General features: G+C 36.0%; 1 protein-coding gene across 4 annotated transcripts; it reads right to left on the bottom strand.

Moving 5' to 3' along the window:
• Nucleotides 1–9174: 9174 nt before the first annotated feature.
• Nucleotides 9175–20692, bottom strand: LOC132178932 (uncharacterized mitochondrial protein AtMg00820-like). Of its 4 annotated transcripts, none has more exons than XM_059591518.1 (2): nt 19797–20688; nt 9175–9257 (listed from the first exon to the last, which is right to left on the bottom strand). In XM_059591518.1, the coding sequence occupies exons 1-2, from the start codon at nt 20178–20180 to the stop codon at nt 9255–9257; spliced, it is 387 nt and encodes a 128-aa protein (XP_059447501.1). In that variant the 5' UTR covers nt 20181–20688; the 3' UTR covers nt 9175–9254. The 4 variants fall into 4 exon arrangements, 1 of the variants encoding a protein (XP_059447501.1); XR_009439872.1 differs by lacking the exon at nt 9175–9257 and adding an exon at nt 14715–15588 and having other exon boundaries at nt 19797–20692; XR_009439873.1 differs by lacking the exon at nt 9175–9257 and adding an exon at nt 14715–15579 and having other exon boundaries at nt 19797–20692.
• Nucleotides 20693–20789: the final 97 nt, after the last annotated feature.

The following is a 20789-nucleotide window of genomic DNA, read 5'->3' as shown; positions in this document are numbered from 1 at the left end:
CTTATTTAAAGGGTTTAAGGCCAAAATGTTCCCAAAAAAAAAAAAAATGTCCAAATAAATTCTAGCCCAAAAACATGGCTAAAAAAACATAGCCCAAATCCATTAATCCAAATTCAAATGAAAAAATTAAAAAGACAAATCTCAAATCTAGATACATATTACGAAATACAAACCAAATGGAAAGCAAAGCAAATATAAATATAATAAATATTTATATTTATAAATATAAATATTTAATATATATTTATATTATTATATATAAATAAAGGGGATTATCGATTATGACCGTCTTTCCCTACCTCTAAAACCGCTAACTGCAACCGTCCTAGTCGATTAGCGGTTTTTAATAACTGACTACCAAATCAGTTAGTAGTTTTTAATAACTGACTACTAAATCGGTTTGCGGTTTTTGGTTGGCGGGTCAGTTGAACACCCTTACATTTTGAGTAATTCTATAAGTCATTCTTGTGTCCCTCTTGAGTCCCTCTAAGAATGATGTGATTATTAAAATCACAATTTGATCAAAATTTAATAATGATCAATTATAAGTCCAATAGTGATTTTAATAGCCACATCATTCTTAGAGTGACTCGAGAGGGACACAAGATGGACTTGTAGCATTCCTCTTATATTTTTATACAAAATTGCTAATCAAAACCCACTTTATCTAGTTTAGCTAATGAGTTTTAAAAGACATCATACATCTGATTATCTATTTTTTTTATCTATATCATTTAAATTTTATTTTTTTATTTTTTTATAAGGATTGCATTTTTCCTAAAGATCATATTTTTCAACTTTTGGAAAAAGATATGTGGAAAGAGAAATAATATGATAAAATTTTGGGAAAAGAGAGATATAGAAGAGAAATGGTAGAAAATTTTTTTGAGAAAATAGAGATGTAAAGAGAGAAATAGTATATTAATGAGATGGATATGTGAACCGTGACGCCTACATGTAGCGGTGAATTGTTCACAAATGCAAAAAAAACAAATTTATTTTGCCTTTGAGATGCATAATCCAATGTAAAGGGTTTTTTTGTGTTTTGCTTATCTATTTTAAATAAAAGTAAGAAATAGCTAAGCCATTGTGAGTACTCTCAGAATTTAATCAAAATTACTAAAAGCCGCATGCTATTTTTTTTTTTTTTTTTCAACTCATATTAAAAGTAAGAAATAGCTAAGCCATTGTGAGTACTCTCAGAATTTAATCAAAATTACTAAAAGCCGCATGCTATTTTTTTTTTTTTTTCAACTCATATTAAAAATAAAAAATAAAGTTGGTAACCGGCCACCCACAAAAACGGCTGAGAGTGGCGAGACAACTCCCGACAGCCTCGCGACCACCCCATAGAACCCATGGATGGCCACAACCCCGGTGCACTCAACTAATATTGTGTGTGTTGTTGTAATTGTGTGTTACAAACATTTGTTTTCAACTCTTTAATTTTTCAGCCATTGGTTATTAATAGTTTTATTACTATTACTTGAAATTATTTTGCCATTTGACTATATAAATTATCCATGAGTCTTTATTCCATTTTACAGTTTTGAACGTTGGAATTAATTGTCAAGTTTTTATGGCAATTGATCATTTGATCATTAACAAATATTTTCCATTTTTTATGTTATGACATTTGGTCATTAACTAATTGATTTTGGTTTTCCGTTTGTATCCGTTGGCCATTAATTATCTTTCTTTTTTGACCAAATGATTTTCTCTATTGGTGAAGTTTAATGGTTTTTATCTTCAACCGTTTTGACTGTTTAGTACGCTTGGAATTAAATTTCTTTCAAGTTTTACCAAAACTTAAGTTGACACTTTCTAGCAAAATAGTAATATAAAAAGACTACTTTTGTTATGGTTTGGTGCGTTCTTTTTAAAGAGAAAAAAAAAACAGTTATATATTTAGATCCAATTTTTGGTGGCATCTTTATCTAGTTTTTGCCCATAAAATAAAAGTCCACATAGTGTCTTTTATTCGGTGTTTTTTTTTTTTTTTTTTTTTTTTTTCTCTATGTGGCTTTTCATCAAGCAAATCAAAGGGTTGTTCTATTACTCTTTGTTATTGGAAGTGCGTCCTTAACGAAGATAGATGCTATAGTCTAATCCTAGGAGGTTGCGTGTCAAAGGATCCGATCGCACCGAGTTATACACTCCGGGAGGCACGAATCAACCTTTAAGGACAACGCTCTTGCGTGATTCTATAGCACATTGTGAGATCTTTCCATACTCTACTTTTCATCTCTTGTATTTTATTTATTTTATTGTTAATTTTTAGATTGTAATGATTTTATATCAATGAGAATTTGTGCACCATCCAAAATTATTTCCAACATGTGTGACATGAGCCCATTTTTTATTTGTTAAACTTCTCTCTGTTTTGTTTATTATAATTCATTTAAACACAAATTGATCGATTTCTCAAAACCAAAGTAAAGCATTTCTGCACATATTTTAGAAAATTCAATGCAATGAAGCGATTTGCATAATTGTCAAGGTAAAACTTCTTTTCCGTGAAAACTAAACAAGGCAGACTTTTCTTTTCACTTGAAAAATCAAATTGAACTTGATACTGGCTTTGATACTCTCTTTCAAACATCTAAACATGTACATATAGACATAGATCAATTTATTTGTTGGTAAAGTAATAAAGAAGAAACGTACAGAATACAAATTATGTTTATAAGCATATAATTGAAAACTATATTGAATTAGTCGTTTAATTGTACTAGTCCCTTTCTCAAGACTAATGTTGAACTACCAATTCTTGTTCAATTTGGGCATGTCGAGCATAAAAATCATACTTAACCTCGAGCTCTAATGTTTAACCCCATAAGGATTAGGCTTGTCGAGTGTGTAACCCTACTCGACTTAGGGCTGCGATGGTTAACCCCATGCAGGCAGGATTTTGTCGAGTGTAAACCCTACTTAACGTTGGGCTTCAATGTTTAACCCCATATGAATTGAGCTTGTTGTAGGGACAAAGTTTTCCTCTAAAAATTAGCATATGAGAGCACATAAATTTTTAATAAATTTTATTTTAGCATTGTCCTTACTATTTAAAAAACATGTAATTTTCACATGTTATTAAAAAAAGTGACACATATCATTTTTATAGATTGAGTTTGAGGAAAACTTTGTCCTTGTTGTAGCACTTCGCAAAATAATATCCTTTTAAAAATGCGAACCCTTTAAAAATAAATGTGCTTTCAAAACAAAGTTTATTTTCAATACTGATTTGGTTGGTTTTTTCTTTTTCTTTTTCTTTTTTTTTTTTAAATAGAGAGAGAGAGAGAGAGAGGAAGGGAGGACGATCCATCACTTTTCAGAATCAATCATAATGTGACAAAAACTCATTTTTAAGCGCCCAAAACCTTAGGAACTCGACATTTAACTTATTTATAACCCCACAAACCCTATGAGACTGCATTAGTTTGAAAATACAACCTACAAAAGCATGAGAGTGAAGGGGAGACATGAGAGAAGCCCGAAACTAACGCTCTCTATCGATTCCAAAGTCATATTTGTGTTATTTCAATCCGTTTTTGCAAGGCAAAGCCTACAACTTCTATGTTTTTTATTTTATTTTATTTTTTTATTTTATTTTTTATTATTTTTTATTATTTTATATTTTTTTATGTATTTCTCTTCTAAACCTATAATCCTTTTAGTTTCATGTTGTATTTTTGTCGTAGGCATGTCATTTAAAGTTCGGGTTGTGTTTTTATGACAAGATGATTTGTTTTCAAAGAAAGAAAATTGATATTCTATGTTTCTCGTCGTTTGATGATTTTAAAATAAAGGTTTTGATTTTAATTTACAAGTTTATGATTTTATGTATTCATTTAATGTTTTAAATGAATACAAACACGTGATATTTTTATTTCAGGAATAACTTTATTTTAGACTTCTAAATTATCATGCGATTTAACAAGTTTCCCGAACTTCAAAACATTTCAATTTGAACCCTTGAACTTTTAATTGCAATCAATTTACCCCTAGTTCAATTTTTGCCGTTAAAACCCTTAAAAAGATAAAATTACCCTTCAATTTTCTTCTTATTAAAAAAAATTGAAAGAAAAAAAAACTTTGAAGAAAAAAAAGGGTCACGAGGTGGCCCAACCGTGGGTCACCTTGTGATTTTTTTTTATATATATATATAAATAATTTTTTTAAAAAAACAAATTAATTTGAAATTAAGGGTAAATTTGGAACTTTATAAAAAAATAAGGAGTATAAACGTTATTGTCTCACTTCTAACATTTAAAATTTGACGGAGGAGTTCAAATTTTTTCTTTTTTGAAACTCATTGCAATATCATTATATCAAATGAGGGAAGGCAGGAACATTACATTCTGCCTCAATAATCAATCGAATACAATCTAGGGGATCAATACCCCACATTACTGTTCACGCACGCCGCGTAACTTGAATCATTACTCCTAGCTAAAACATGGGCAGCAATCTTTTACGTCAGCCACTAAGTGACCTCTACTTCTCTCATCCATTTCCTTAGAATTCACTGTATCCACTAGCACCTTTGCATCACTCTCCATTACCAGTTTTTGGATCCCCAATTCTTTGCACAGGTTAATGGCCATTAACGCAGCCAAAGCTTTCGCTGATATGGGATCCAAAAAACCTGGGTGTGACAGGCTTTTCGCAGCACACAAATTCCCCTAATGGTCATGAACAACTGCCCCTAGGCCCAGCCTCCCATTCCTCCTGTCAACTCCTGCATCCCAGTTCACCTTGAACCATCAATAGGAAGAAGCTTGCCATTTGAGAGAATTACTGGGGTCAGGAGGGGAGCTCTCACGAAGCAACCCCAATTGAGAGTTTTTGAAGTCCTTAGAAGCTTGTAAAGCTTGCTGTAGAACAGTGTTTGGGTGCATAAACAAAGCTCCATGAACCAACTCATTTCGCCTATGCCATATCCTTCAAGCTACTCCCACGAATTGTTGGGATTCCGTAATACTGCACTTCCGGAACATACCTTCAACGACTTGCAGGAAATTTGGCCCAGCATAAGAACTCTTCTGAAATTTTGCATTCCCTACACTCCATACGTCCATAGCCGATAGACATTGCCACAAAATATGAAATGTAGTTTCAGTCTCTATGTTGCAATTGAAAGTTTATAGGTTCAAATTGAGAAGTTTTGAAGTTTGAAGGGCTTGTCAAATCGCATGGTAATTCAGAGATCTAAAGTGAAGTTACCCATTTATTTTATGATTGTATTAACTATTAAGGTAAACTGTTGATGGTTCTTGTATTAAGAGCATAACCTTGAGACCTGAAATTTGTTTAACATTGTTCGGTGTGTTAGATAGAGGTGGGCCAAAACCACCCAACCCGACCAGTCCGCCCTGCCGTGCACAAACCAGTTTCCAGGGTTAAAATTATGGTACCTAATATGACTTTTAATTACCTGTATTTAGATTGAAATGAATGATAAGAGTTTTGAAAATCGCGAATGAACGTTGGAGGAGCTTTTATATATATATATATTTTTTTTTTTTTTCTTTTAAATTCTTTATCTTAAGACAACGGTTTTTGTATCTCCTTTTGTGCTTAATTTTCATAATTTATTTATTCTTTTTTCTCCTCTTTGTTAGGTGTTTCTTTCATGTATATTTCCTATGTATCGGGAGAGCCTTACACTTTTTTATATACGTCTTAATTTCTTATAAAACAAAGAATATAGTACGGAGAGCACACCCACTTGTCTTATGATAATACTACAAGAGGGTTAATTAATAAGGATCAAAGAGTGGGTTAGGAAAATATGAGTAATTCTGCAAGTCTCTTTTGTGTTCCTCTAATAATGAGGTGACTTTTAAAAACACAATTTAATCAAAATTCAATAATGATCATCATAAGTTCAATAGTGATTTTAAGAGCCACATCATTATTGAAGAGACACAAGAGTAACTTGTAGCATTACTTAGAAAAGAGGACTAAAGAATGGGTTACATGGCTATTATAGCTTTTCATAATTAATCCAAGCTTTGCGTAATGAGGGAACGTGTTGGAGCTAATATGGTCAATTGCTAGATGACACGAGGGTCAACTTGAACAGTCTTCAAGTGTTGAAGATTGCACACATATGGAAGGAGTCGAACAAAGCAGCTCATTGATTAGCAAAAGAAGCAATCCATCAGTCTCTAAATAAAGTGTGGCTAGCAGCGAGTCCAATTTTTATACAAAATATTGTAAGTGCAGAGCAATTGTAATTCTTGAGTTTTTGCTATATAAAGATTGATGCTTCATTTATAGTAATAATAATAATAATGAGAAATTACACTTTAGGCTCCTAAACTACTGTATATTTTGAAAAGACCACTTAAATTTAAAAAACTCTTAATTTAATCTACTGAACTTTCAATTTGATTCAATTGACTACCCTCCGTCAGATTTTAAACGTTAAAAGTGATAAAATGACGTTTATATCACTTTTTTTTTTTTTTATAAAATTCTAAATTTATTCTTAATTTCAAATTTTTTTTAAAAAAGACCCATGGTGACCCAGCGTGAGTTTGGCTTGACCCACGGGTCAAAAGGTGATCCACGGTAGGGTCACCTTGGACCTTTTTTTTTTTTTTTTAAGGGGAAATTACACTTTACCCCCCAAAATTTCAGATAATTTTCAATTTAGCCTCCAATATTTCAAAAATTGCAATGCACCCCATCAAAGTTTTAAAAAAATTTAATGTGGCCCATCTGTTAACCATTTCCGTTTTCTTTAACGGAAATAATGAAAAATACTAAATTGCTTTTACAATTTTACTTTTTAATTAAAAAAACTCAAAAAAAAAAAAAAAAAAAAAATTGGTAGTGGCCATAGCCACCCCTTTGGCCATGGGGTGGCTTGGCCACCCAAGCCACCCCAAGTGGTCAAATGAGGGTGGCCAGAACCTCCCCCAAAGGGCCACCCCTAAGTGGCCAAAGGGTGGTGGCTATGACCACCCCAAAAGGCAGGGTTGAGGGTGGCGAGCCACCCCCACTAGCCATGAGGGGTGGCCGACCGCCCCCTTTGGCCACTTGGCCACCCCCAAACGCCCACTCCCAAATGGCCGAATTGGGGGTGGCCAGATGTCCCAAGGGGGTTGCTGGCCACCCAGGCAAATGGGGGTGCCCAATTTTTTATTATTTTTTTTGGCTGTGTTTGCCAACAGATCGGGCCTACACTGAAGCAGGAACGACATTGTAGCTACAATGCCGGTTAGAAATAGGGTCCACTAACACAGGCTGCAGCACTCTTCTCCAAATATTATTCACATGGTTCCATCCCATTAACCCAACCACCCATCTAACCTAACCACCACATAACTCCACTCATTTTCAACGACAAAAAAAAAAAAAAAACAAAAAAAAAACAAAACAAAACAAAACCCTAAAACTTCTTCTTCCTTCGCATAGCTGAAACTTCTCCCACATTTTTGAAACCACCTCCACGCATTTTCATTCTCTCAAACTCCTCCTTCCTCTATACACCGACCCAAACCAGAATACCCATCTTTCCATCCCCAAAATCCTTCCTCTTTCTCTATACACAGACCCAGGAGCGTTACCTTCTTCTTCTTCTTCTTCTCCAAACTCCTTCTTCTTCTTCATCTTCCTCTGTACGTTAATCCACCCCCCAACCCACAAACACAACCTAGCCAACTGAACCCATCGTCTTCTTCTTCTTTGAACCCACCTTCTCTGTGGGTGCACCATGTTTTCTGACCGACTGTGCGACGAGGTTAGTAGCATAAATTGGTGTTGATATGTAGGATTTGTGGATTTGTGTATAAATTAGTGTTTATCTTTAGGCTTAGTGGCCCATTATTTATTGGTGCTTTTTACTAATTTATTTTTGTTGTTGATCGCAATCCGTGTTGGGTTGGTGATAAGTGATGATCAATGATTTGGGTAGTGATTCTTGCCATCTAAATAGATTGCTAAATAATGGTTTAACCGATTGACAAGCCAATTTTCTGGATATAAAGTGAAAAGAAAAGCCATTAACATATTAACAGATGTGATTATAGGTTTTCGGTCTACTCTTTCAATTGGGCTTAAATACATGTCACTACAGGTAGATATTTGTCTCGTAGGAGGTATAGTAGTATGTAAAAAAAAAAAAAATATGACACGGGTTGGTTGATCATTATTGTTGTCTTTGAAACTTGTATTCTTTTCTTATTATGGTGGCTATCTCAAGCTAGTGCTTTGTATCTTGCTTTGTAAACGTGCTTATTTTGTGTAATGATGCCTCTCGTACAAATATTTTTAACCATGAAATGGATTTAATCACTCTCTGACTGACTATCCGACGAGGTTAGTAACATAAATTGGTGTTGATAAGTAGGATTTGTGTATAAATTAGTGTTTATATTAAGGCTTAGTGGCCCATTATTTATTGGTGTTTTTAACTTATTTATTTTTGTTGTTGATTGCAATCCATGTTGGGTTGATGATAAGTGCTGATCAACAATTTGGGTTGTGATTCTTACCATGTAAATAGATTGCTAAATAATGGTTTAACCGATTGACAAGCCAATTTCTGGATATAAAGTTAAAAGAGAAGCCATTAACAAATTAAACTTGCTTCATGATATTAATTGTGTAACCTACGTATGAAAATTTTGCAATTATATTTCTTGCCGAACACAACAGTAATCGTTACTTCTTTGGCAGTAACCATTAGTTATTTCGCATCTCTTCGAATGATAGATCATTTTTGTTCAAATGCTTATTTATCTATGTAGTTATAATTGCAAAAAATTTAACAAACTGAACAATCATTTTTTTTTTTAACACATCTGAACTACAATTCTGATTTTGCCAATGAATTTAACATTATGTGTAGCATTATGAGTCACGAGAGCTCGAAACACCCAATACGGCCATCTACCCAAACTAAATCTGCTACAAAGGTTAGTGGGTTAATTTTCGTTATCTTACGTACTGATTGTACATGAGCCTAGTAATTGCATCTCTATCAAGTTGTAAGTAGATAATTTTTTATATTACCGATTTGCTAGGTGTTCGACAACTCATCGACCTCTTCCATACACAATCACAGTGAACCCAGACAATGCTTTTGTGGCTTGACCTCATATATGAAAACGTTACGGTCCGAAAAAAACCATGGTAGAAGATACTTTGGATGTCCAAAATATGCCAGGGAGAACCATACTGCAAATTTTTCGAGTGGTATGACGACCCATCATGTCAAATCTATTGCGAGATTTTGCCTGAGCTTACTGCAAAAAATACAATGATGACTGTTAAACTTTGTAGCAAAGACACAATCATTAGGCAGTTAAAGTTAGGTTTGGTAGCATCTTGCGGTTATATTTCATCATTTTTTGGGTCCTTGTAAATTAATCTGTAAACATATGTTAAAATTTATATAACTATATGTATTCCAGTTGTGAGATTACCGTTATTGTAATTAAGTATGCAGTTACAATTAAGCAGTTGGTCATTTTTGTTTGGTACTTATTATTATTCTTTATTGTTAAGATCAGCCTAATACATCCAAACAATCCTTTGCAGTGAGATGTGCATCGTGCGATATATTATAATCTACAAAACGGCTAAACAAATATCACAAGTAGTGTAATTTCAAAAACACCAAATGATTATATTAAAAATAATAACTAAACAACAAACAAACCAACCATTGCAAATTCAACTAACTTCCAATACAAACAATATGCATGATATCAAACGTCGTATACATGTCCACTACTTTTCAAATGTAATAATTGAAAGTGCCACTTTCACACATACTATCAGTCATCCAAAATACGAATTACGTACCAAAATGCACCATAGGGCACATTACAAAACAACAACGAAATCTAACAAGCTGACAATGGCCAACACAAAATACCAAAATGGCATCCACTCCATTGTCCATACCCATTACTCTTCGAAACTGTCATGTTCCCATATATAATGGGCCAGTGCATCTCGAATTTTTTCCCATATATCTCGTGTTGTCGCTTGATTAATTTGGTTGTAACCCACGTGATATATATGGGACCATTACCCCTTGTTGTAGCACGGTAACATCAACCCACGAGTTCAAACCTTTTAGAGCTTTCTTAAATAATTTGTCTTCCACTTTAAAATGTTTTCGAATAAAGTTGTGTATTGTACAACAAGCAATTACAAACAATCGCTGATACCAGATTGGGTACAGAGGCATTTCCTTAGGACGGGAAAACGGTTCTTCAACACTCCGAATGCGCGTTCCACAATTGACCTCAAAGACGCGTGTCTACTATTAAATCATTCCCTTTTATTAATTGGTAAGCCCCCATTGTAACGTCCAAGATAATTATTAAGTTTATTATTAATAACTTCATAGTAATCTAAATTAATTAATGTGATAAATTGCACATGAGATGATTTAGAATAATAGATATAATAATAATAATATTTGGGAGATAATAATATAATAACAATATTATTTAACGATGATATATTTATGTAATGTAAGTTTTAATTGATAAAGAGATTAACTAATGATAATGTTAGTGTGACAATTGATCAATAAATAAAATGGGTTAACGATATTAGGATAATAATTCCTAGTGTGGTAAATAATTATATGTATGGGTAAATTGTAGTTGAAATAAATGGTATGGGTAAAATATAAAATTAAGAAAGATGAATTAAAGGTAGTGGGGGCAAATCTTGCAATTCTAAATAGTTGGGGCTTTAAAATAAAAAGAGAATCTTATCCCATGCCACATGTCAATTTGTCATTGGCCATTGGAGATACCTTATCCCCTTAGTTTTTTTAAAAAAAATGCAAAAAGGCAAGCCTTTTTGGTGGGTCCCACATGTAGCAGCCCCCTATCCTCTCTTTCTTTTCTCCTTTCTTTCTTTTCCCCCTCACCCCATCTCACGCACAGCACCCCCCCCCCCCTTTTCCTCATTCTCCCATTGTCTCACTCTTTCTCCTTCCACACACAAACACATACGGCCTAGATTGAGAGAAAAAGAGCTGTAGATTGTGAGAGAGAGAGAGAGAGAGAGAGAGAGAGGTGCTGCTAGCCGTGAGAAAGAAAGAAGAAGGAGAAGAAGAAAAAAAAATATTTAGTCACGTTTTAATCAAGCGGGTTGTCATAGAATTTGGTATCAGAGCGAATGGTATCAAGTTCTGTAGGGAACTTGTTACCATAGTAACTATTATATCATGAGCAACTAGGTTAATAGATTTGAGTCTAGTGTTTGCTTAAGAATAACACCAGAGCTGTAGGAATCCTAAAAGTTTTAAGAAAATCTAATAGGACAAAGTTTTATGCGATTATGATTGTCTTGTTTGTGTGGGCGTATCGTAGATTTGCTCTATATGCTTATTTGCGATATGTTGTTGTCTATGTGGTTTCTTCTGCATTGACTTGCACAACCTTGCAGAGTGATGCCACCGAGACAACCTCCACGTCGTTATGGGAGGCAGAGGATTAAACAGGATTGTTGTGAAAGGTTACCGCCTCCACCACCTCCATCTCCTCCTCCTCCTCCACCGCCGGGTGTTCTTGAGATAGCACACTCCTTAGCAGAAGCAGCACGTTATATGGCTGAGATTATGGTCAATCAACGCCAGGGGAGAAGAGAAGGGTGTCCTTCTAAGACTTTCTTTAAGCACAACTCACAAGTGTTTGCAGGGCATGAAGGCCCTAGGGAAGCTGATTACTGGTTTGCAACAACACAGAAGTTGATGGTAGCCTTTAAGTGTACCGATGCAGAGATGGTAGAGTATGGGGGTTTGAAACTTAAAGGTGAAGCATCCAAGTGGTGAAAGACCACAAGGGCCAACCTGAAAGGTCAATTAGGGGAGGGTGTCCCAATAACATGGGCGCACTTTAAAGAGAAGTTTTACAAACAATATGTTCCTCCTGTCCAACAATAGCTGTGGGCCAAGGAATTCCTAACCCTCACCCAGGGCAACATGACTGTCTCCCAATACTCCACAAAGTTTAGGGAGTTGTCGAGGTATGCCCCCACACTTATCCCTAATGATCGGGCTAAAGCTGAAAAGCTCCTAGATGGTTTATCGGCGCGCATCAAGGAAAGGATCTCTATCCTCGAAATCAATGAATACTCTAAGGCTGTGCACACTGCCATGATAGTTGCGCAAGCTATTAAGGAAGCAGCTGCAGAGTATGTACAGAAGAAGAGGTCGATGCCGGAAGCTGTGCATTCACCCAAAAGGCAAACTGTGGGTGGTAGTAGTTCAGAGGCACTTGTGAGGAGAAACATTCCTCTAAGCTACGAAAACCCGAGAAATCTGCCATGTAGCAAGTGCGGGAAATCGCATCCAAGGGTATGCATGGTTGGAACAAATAGCTGCTACTAATGTGGCAAGACAAGCCACTATGCCAAGGAATGTTTGAAAGCCACTTCAAGGAGTCAGGGACCATTAGCTATCAATTACCAGCCTAGGCAGCCTACTCAGGCACGTGTCTACTCCCTCACTCTAGGAAATGCTACAACGGAGGTGAACAATGTCAACGTTGTCATAGGTACCATTTCCTTGTATGGTAGCCTTGTTTGTGTATTGTTTGACTTAGGTGCTATTCACATTCATTCATTTTATCCGCATATGTGAAGCTATATGATTTGAGCTCAAAACCACTAGAGTAAAATATAAGTCTATCTACGCCCGTTGGTAGTGTAGTCACATGTAGTAAATGTGTGAAAAATTGTCCTATTCTCTTAAGAGGGAGGACTTTACCGGCAAGGTTAGCGGTGTTTGGTATGTTCGGATTTAATTTTATTCTTTGTATGAATTGGCTTTCAAAGTACGGAGCCAAGATTGATTGTCGGAAAAAGGATGGGTCTATGCGATTGTGCATAGACTATTAGGAATTGAATCGAGTATTCCATAAGTACCTTGAGTGCTTTGTTGTTATATTCATCGACGACATATTAGTCTATTCGACTAATTATGTGAAGCACGAAGAGCATTTGAAGATAGTGATGGATGTGCTAAGAGGAAAGAAGTTGTATACCAAGCTCAAGAAGTGTGAATTATGGTTAGAAGAAGTAGCATTTTTGGGGTATGAAGTTTGTTCCAAGTGACGGGTGTTGTTGGCCCCTTGGTATACAGAGTTGAGATGCCATCTTGCAAGACTGGAATACATGATGTGTTTCATGTATCTCAGTTATAGAAATGTGTACATGACCCGTTGCACATAATCAACTATGAGCCACTTAACATTCAACCGGATTTGACTTATGAAGAGGTTCCGATTTGAATTCTTGACCATAAGGAGCAACAATTGAGGAACAAGACTATACCTCTAGTGAAGGTGTTACGGCAAAGCCATAATGTCGAGGAAGCTTCGTGGGAACTAGAGCGGGATATGCGCAAGCGATATCCTCATTTGTTCGAGTGAACCTAGGTACCTACATGTTTTACAATACAATATAAATGCACATTGATGAAGTTTGAAGTATGCCTTGGTTGTAAGCATGTTAGTGAAGTATGATCTAAATTTCAAGGACGAAATTTTATTAGGAGGGAGGGATGTAACGTCCAAGATAATTATTAAGTTTATTATTAATAACCTCATAGTAATCTAAATTAATTAATGTGATAAATTGCACATGGGATGATTTAGAATAATAGATATAATAATAATATTTGGGAGATAATAATATAATAACAATATTATTTAACGATGATATATTTATGTAATATAAGTTTTAAGTGATAAAGAGATTAACTAATAATAATGTTAGTGTGACAATTGATCAATAAATAAAATGGGTTAACGGTATTAGGATAATAATTCTTAGTGTGGTAAATAATTATATGTATGGGTAAATTGTAGTTGAAATAAATGGTAGGGGTGAAATATAAAATTAAGAAAGATGAATTAAAGGTAGTGGGGGTAAATCTTACAATTCTAAATAGTTGGAGCTTTAAAATATAAAGAGAATCTTATCTCATGCCACATGTCAAATTGTCATTGGCCATTGGAGATACATTATCTCCTTAGTTTTTTTTAAAAAAAATGCAAAAAGGCAAGCCTTTTTGGTAGGTCCCACGTGCAGCAGCCCTCCCAATCCTCTCTTTCTTTTCCCCCTCCACCCCATCTCACCCCATTTTCCCCATTCTCCCTTTGTTTCACTCTTTCTCCTTCAACACACAAACACATACGGCCTAGATTGAGAGAGAGAGAGAGAGAGCTGCTGCTGGCCATGAGAAAGAAAGAACAAGGAGAAGAAGAAGAAAAAAAAAAAATTTAGTCACGTTTTAATCAAGCAAGTCGTCACACTAGTCTTGCCACTCTTGAAGATGGTAGCGTTCTCTTCTAAAAGGTGTTAAGAATCCTCAGTATAAACTATAACCCGAGTCCACCAAGTAGTAGGTATCTATAAATGAAGTATAATATGTAATTAATCATTAGTTAATTTATTCAAATTGTTGACCATAAGAACAAATTATTTTGTAATTTTTGAGAAGTTGATATGGTACAATGCCTCTTACTGGAGTCGAAAATTTTAACCTTAAATTGTTAACGCACATTGTGAAAATACGTGCGTCATGCATGCTCCTTTCCCATCCAACATAAACATAAATAAAGCAAAGATCCATATTCACAATGCACATGACATTTTGAGTTGTGGTGCACTTCCTACCTCAGTAGTGAATATGCTTTTTACGTGATACATGCACATCTATTTGTGTTCCATCAATTGTTCCAATACAATCCTGAAAGTAGGAGTGGTGTTAACAGTAAGAACATAGTTGAAGCACACAACAAATAATTTTGTCTTTAAATAGTAATATCATGATATCATCCATTTATCCTTTCAAAAAACGTAAAATACAGTGTTTTGATATCTTACCGCAAACCATGGGTAGTACATAGCGTTATTGACAACATTGGGATGCAGTAGTGGAACATGATTGGGTTGTAAAATTGATTTTTCCAATTAACAAAGTGCTCTTGCCGATTTTCTATCATAAATGCTTACGAAGAATGTTGAGCGTTGTAGCCTGTCAGCCACGGATCGTGCTGACCAACCTTGTGCCATGACCAAACAAAATGCAGCCAGTTGATCTGTTACCTGGACAGCTCGGGTGCTGCATAAAAACTCATTATGTTCTAATGTGTTACAAAGAGCAATATAGGTGGCTGGCCACATTTTAAATCGCTCATAGCACGTATTTCGATTAGGATTGTGAAGCACCCGATGTACCCACATCGCTCCCGTGAAGCCAGAAGTCCTTTGAGGTATACCTCTCATACGCTGACCTTTTAACCCAAATTCAAATTCATGCAGTTCTAGTTGCAATCCCATGATTTTTAGCTCCATCACACATAAAGGGCCAAATTGACCATTACATCATCCATGCCATCATCATCGCTTACATCACCCACGTCGGCATCTGGATCGATGGTAGGAAAGATTGTTCCAGTGTATCATACCAATGTTCATAAATATAGTTTGGATTGTCAAGTCCCCACTCATCCATGTCTATGTCATCCACCCAGTTGTCATCCTCGTCTATGTCATACGAGTCTATGTCATCCATAAAATCCTCACTCATGTCTACGTATCCTACGACATTCAAATCGAGTGAATTAGTTTTGTTTGTTCATATTCTAAATAGGTTTTTATTCAAATCACACATTAAATGAAGTATCATGAAGAAAATATACAAATAATTAAGGTTAATCTAAATAAAATCTAAAAGACAATCTAATAAAGAGTAGGCTAAAATGCATGTATATATAACCAATCTACAAGAAAACACTTGAGAGTTAAACATAGGAGTGCATACAGGTCAAATTAAAAATTAAGAAATTGTCCTAAAACATTCAATCCTAGTTAGTGGGTTCTAATGTAAAGGCAAGCTAATCCTACACCTCCTACCAAACTATCTCAGATGGACCTATCAAATATATTTAAGTAGCCACTTCTTCTGAGATGCATCATTCATTTTAATAATCATCTTTGCACAATTTGGGTTAGTTATATAGTGGGAAGTTTGAAAGAATTTATTATCAGGTATGTCTAACTCTTTGTTGATCTCGTTAAGTATGTCCATTGCAACCTCAACAGGGTCCATCTTTATGCTAAATGCACATGACCTTCTCGATACGCCTTCCTTCATAATTTGAACCTCGCCCAACATATCATCCAGTCGAATTTTTAAAGCCTTAACCTCTTTGTCTTCTATGGACGCACGCTTACTGGCACATGAGTCACGTAACCCACTATGTGATACTTTTCGTTTCCCTTTGGACTTGGACGGACCCTTTGGTGCCGATGCACCGTCACCATCTGACAAGTCGATGAATGGCGTTGGGGTATTAAAGTCAAATCCCCAGTCCCCCTCGTCTAAAACAAGTGGGGTGTTAGTACTTGCATGACCATACTCCCTAGTAGCAGTTGTTCTAACAAATATATTGCAAATGAGATCAAAGTACGGTGGTCCACTGCCTCTAAAACGTGACTACTTCTCATGGTATTCCTGCAAAATTTTACCTTGATGGTCAGTTGCAAATAAGTAGTTGAGATTGTTAAAATTTGTAATGGATTGTGAGAAAGGAGATGAGAGGTATTCATATTTCAGTTGTTCCCAATTTGCATCCGAGGCAAATACAACATTTATTAGAAATAGGTATTGGGCCTAACTCAGCTCAAAAGCTAGTTCAAGAGTTGATGTTTCCCCTCACCCTTATAAATGACTCATTTCCTTAATATCCAGGCAATGTGGGACTTCCAATATACCCCCTCACATGTGGCGAGAGGACATCCAAGCCAACACGTGGGACAATGGGTTACGGTGGGCCACAGCCAATTGGGTTAGGCTCTAATACCATATTATAAATAGGGCTTGGGCCTAGCTTAACCCAAAAGCTAGCTCAAGAGTTGAGATTTTCCCTCACCCTTATAAATGACCCATCTCCTTAATGACAAACATGCAATCATCAAGATGCATGTTAGAAATAAGTCTTAGGCCTAACTCAACCCAAAAGCTAGCTCAAGAGTTAAGGTTTCTCCTCATCCTTATAAATGGACAATCTCCTTAATACCCAGGCAATGTGGGACTCCCAACACGCCCCCTCATGTGTAGCGGGAGGACATCCAAACCAACACGTGCGATAATGGGTGACGGTGGGCCACAGCCAATTGGGTTAGGCTCTGATACCATGACAAACATGCAATCAACAAGATGCATGTTAGAAATAGGTCTGGGCCTAACTCAACCCAAAAGCTAGCTCAGGAGTTGAGGTTTCCTCTCATCCTTATTAATGGCTCATCTCCTTCATACCCAGGCAATGTGGGACTTCCAACAAGTCACTAGATTCCAACCAAAACCCGAGATCATATCCCCTTTCAAGAGTTCTGAGAAATTCATGTAATTAGTTTTAAATTTTTAAATTTTATTCTTTACCTGGTTGGATGTGAATTCGCGTGGACGACTATAGTTGTTCAGACTGGTTGTGATCTCATTGACCAATTTTTGGGGGTATGGGGATTTTATGCCAACAGTTGCCTTGTCCAGCAGGATATATAGCAATTGAAGCTCGTAGTCAGGAATCCATTTGGCAACCTCTTTTGGTGCGTGATTATTGCCTGGGCCTAGGTGCATACGGGGTGATTTGCGAGGTATCCCGTGCGTGGACATCTATGAGATAGTATGATATGTGTAAATATATTGTAGACAGTGAATGAGATAACACTATACATTAATCATCATAATAATGCAATGTATAAGTAATGTATTTTATAGACTAATAAAAATCATACATTTGAGATTGATTTTTGTGGTCGTAAAATGCTCGATGCAAATGGTCTAGAGGTAGCCTATTTGCCCTTCACTAATGATTGAAGGAAATACCCCACATGTAGCACCATGACAAAAACCATGACGATACCTCACATTAACGAACAAGAAACTAAAAAATATAAATTACCAGTAACTTCGAAAAACAAACTAAGAAAACCAGTGCACATTAGTGAACAAGAAACTAATAAATTTCAATTATCAGTAACGTATAACGAGCTAAGAATACCAATGCATATTAGCGAACAAGAAACTCAAAAATTCCTATTAATAGTAACGTATGACAAACTAGGAATACCATTGCACATTAATGAATAAGAAACTAAAAAATACCAATGAACACTAACGTATGACAAACTCCAAATACCAATGCACATTAACGGACACGAAACTAAAAAAATACCAATTAACACTAACATATGACAAACTAAGAATACCAATGCACATTAACGTATGTTAATACTCAAGAATATCTACTTTGCTACCTTACCTTCAATTGGTAAAGGCAGTTTTTATATATAGATAAAATCTGTTTACAATGTAACAGCATGTACTTGCTCTAGGATTACAATCCTATCTTTAACTAATTACAAAATGATATTATCTTATCTAAAGAGGTTGTATTTAAACATTCCTCTTATCTTGTATATCTTGAATATTTGAATTCAAAACTGTTGATGATGGATTATCCTTTACATGCCCCCTCAAGCTTAGTGAGGGTGCAACAACTCTGAGCTTGTTACGGAGTGTAGAAAAATGGCTTGCTGACAAAGGCTTGGTGAAGACGTCTGCTACTTGGTCTTTTGTTGAGATAAAACGAATATCAATGGATTTGGATGCTACCATGTCCTGGACAAAGTGAAAATCTATCTCCACATGCTTAGTTCGAGCATGAAAAACTGGATTTGAGGCAAGATACTTTGCCCCTATATTGTCACACCACAAAATTGGAGGTGTCGAAATAACAATTCCAAGTTCAACCAATAGAGATTTTAGCCATGAGAGTTCAGCTGCAGTGTTGGCCAAAGATTTGTATTTAGCTTTAGTGCTTGAACATGCCACTGTTGCTTGTTTCTTGCAACTCCAAGAGATAAGATTTTTTCCAAGATAAGCACAAAATTCACTTGTAGAACGACGATCATCACGACATCCAGCCCAATCCGCATCAAAAAATGCTTGGAGTGTGTGAGAAGAGCACTTTTGGATTTTTAATCCAAACTGAATGGTTTGTTTGAGGTACCTCAAGAGACATTTTGCAGCTTGCTAGTGACTTAATCGTGGATTGTGCATAAACTGAGAAAACCTATTTACTGAAAAAGCAATGTTGGGTCTTGTGATTGAAAGGTATTGAAGAGTACCAATAGTACTCCGATACAGTGTAGGATCATTAAAAACTTCACCATCAAACAAAGATAAATGCACAGAAGTTGCCATTGAGGTGCAAATAGGTTTGGCATCAGTCATTTTTGTTCTCTTACGAATATCCAGCATATAACGTTGATGAGACAAAAAAATGCCATCCTGACCCAGAGAGACCTCAATACCTAAGAAAAAATTTAAATTACCCAAGTCTTTTACACCAAAATCAGACTTCATCCGAAGTAATAGATTTTCAATAGCTGTAGAGTCTAAGCTAGTTAATTATGATTATGTCGTCCACATATATCAATACAAACATGGTGAGTGTAGTAGATTTATAAATAAATAGAGAAGTGTCAGACTTAGATGCTTGAAATCCAAAATCCAATAACTTGTTACTCAACCGAGGAAATCAGGCTCGTGGTGCCTATTTTAAACCATAGAGGGCATTTTGAAGGCGACATACATAGTTGGGATGCTAAGGATGAGAGTAACCAAGAGGTTGAGACATATAAACTTCTTCATTTAAAATACCATGAAGGAAAGCATTTTGAATTTCAATCTGTTTGATAGACCAACTAGAGGAGATTGCAATGGACAAAACCAAACGTACCGTAGTAGGTTTTATTACCGGACTGAATGTTTCTTCGTAGTCAATACTAGTTTGTTGATGGAAGCCCTTGGCCACTAATCTGGCCTTGTATCTATCAATGGAGCCATTTGCCTTCCTCTTGATCCAAAAAACCCACTTGCACCCAACTAAATTGTGTGCCTCCGACGCTGGAACAAGACACCATGTGTCGTTCTTAAGAAGAGTGTCAAATTCGGAATTCATGGCTTTATGCCAGTTTGCATCTGTGCTAACTTGAGAGTAGCATGCATGTTCAACCTCCTTGAAATTTCCTGCAATCAAAAGAGCATGGGGAAGGGGGTGTTTGGGAGAATCATCATGAAATTTCTTTGGCTTGGTGATGTTGTTTTTGGCTGTTCTAGTCATGGGGTGAGTATTTGGAGCAGGTTTGGTTGATTGGAAACTAGGAGATGATTATGTTGTTTCATGAGAACTGGAAAAGGGTCGAGTGGTTTCATGGGAAATGGGTTGAATCCGTGTGGTTTCATGGGAACTAGATGGAAAAGACATGGTGTCATTTTGAGTGAGTGAGATATGTGGAAGATTTGGCGTGTTGGAAGGGGAGATAAGGTGTGAGGATGATGTGTAATGTAAAGGGTGTACTTGTGTTTCAGGAGGATAAGGTTGGGTTGTGGTAGGAGACAAATGCATGTGAGGAGAGAGAAATTGAGCGGGATGCGTGGGATATGGTTGTGTTGTGGTAGGAGACAAATGCATGTGAGGAGAGAGAGATTGAGTGTGATGCGTGGATTGTGGGGCATTTGGAGAAGATAAAGGAGTTGGTATGTGAGCCAAAATAGGTGTAGATAGAGGATAAGTTTGAGATGTGTCAGATGAGTAGGAATTGTTTGTAACAAAGAATGGAAAATTTTTTTCCTCAAAAACAACGTCTCTTGAAATATAAAGACGACCAAATTTTGGATTTACAAGACGAAAACTTACCGACAGTATAAAGGTTCTAAAATGGAATCCAAG

This window comes from Corylus avellana, chromosome ca4, assembly GCF_901000735.1.
Source record: "Corylus avellana chromosome ca4, CavTom2PMs-1.0".
NCBI lineage: Eukaryota > Viridiplantae > Streptophyta > Magnoliopsida > Fagales > Betulaceae > Corylus > Corylus avellana.
Note: the sequence above shows the minus strand (reverse complement) of the source record. Positions and strands in the feature narration are given on the sequence as shown.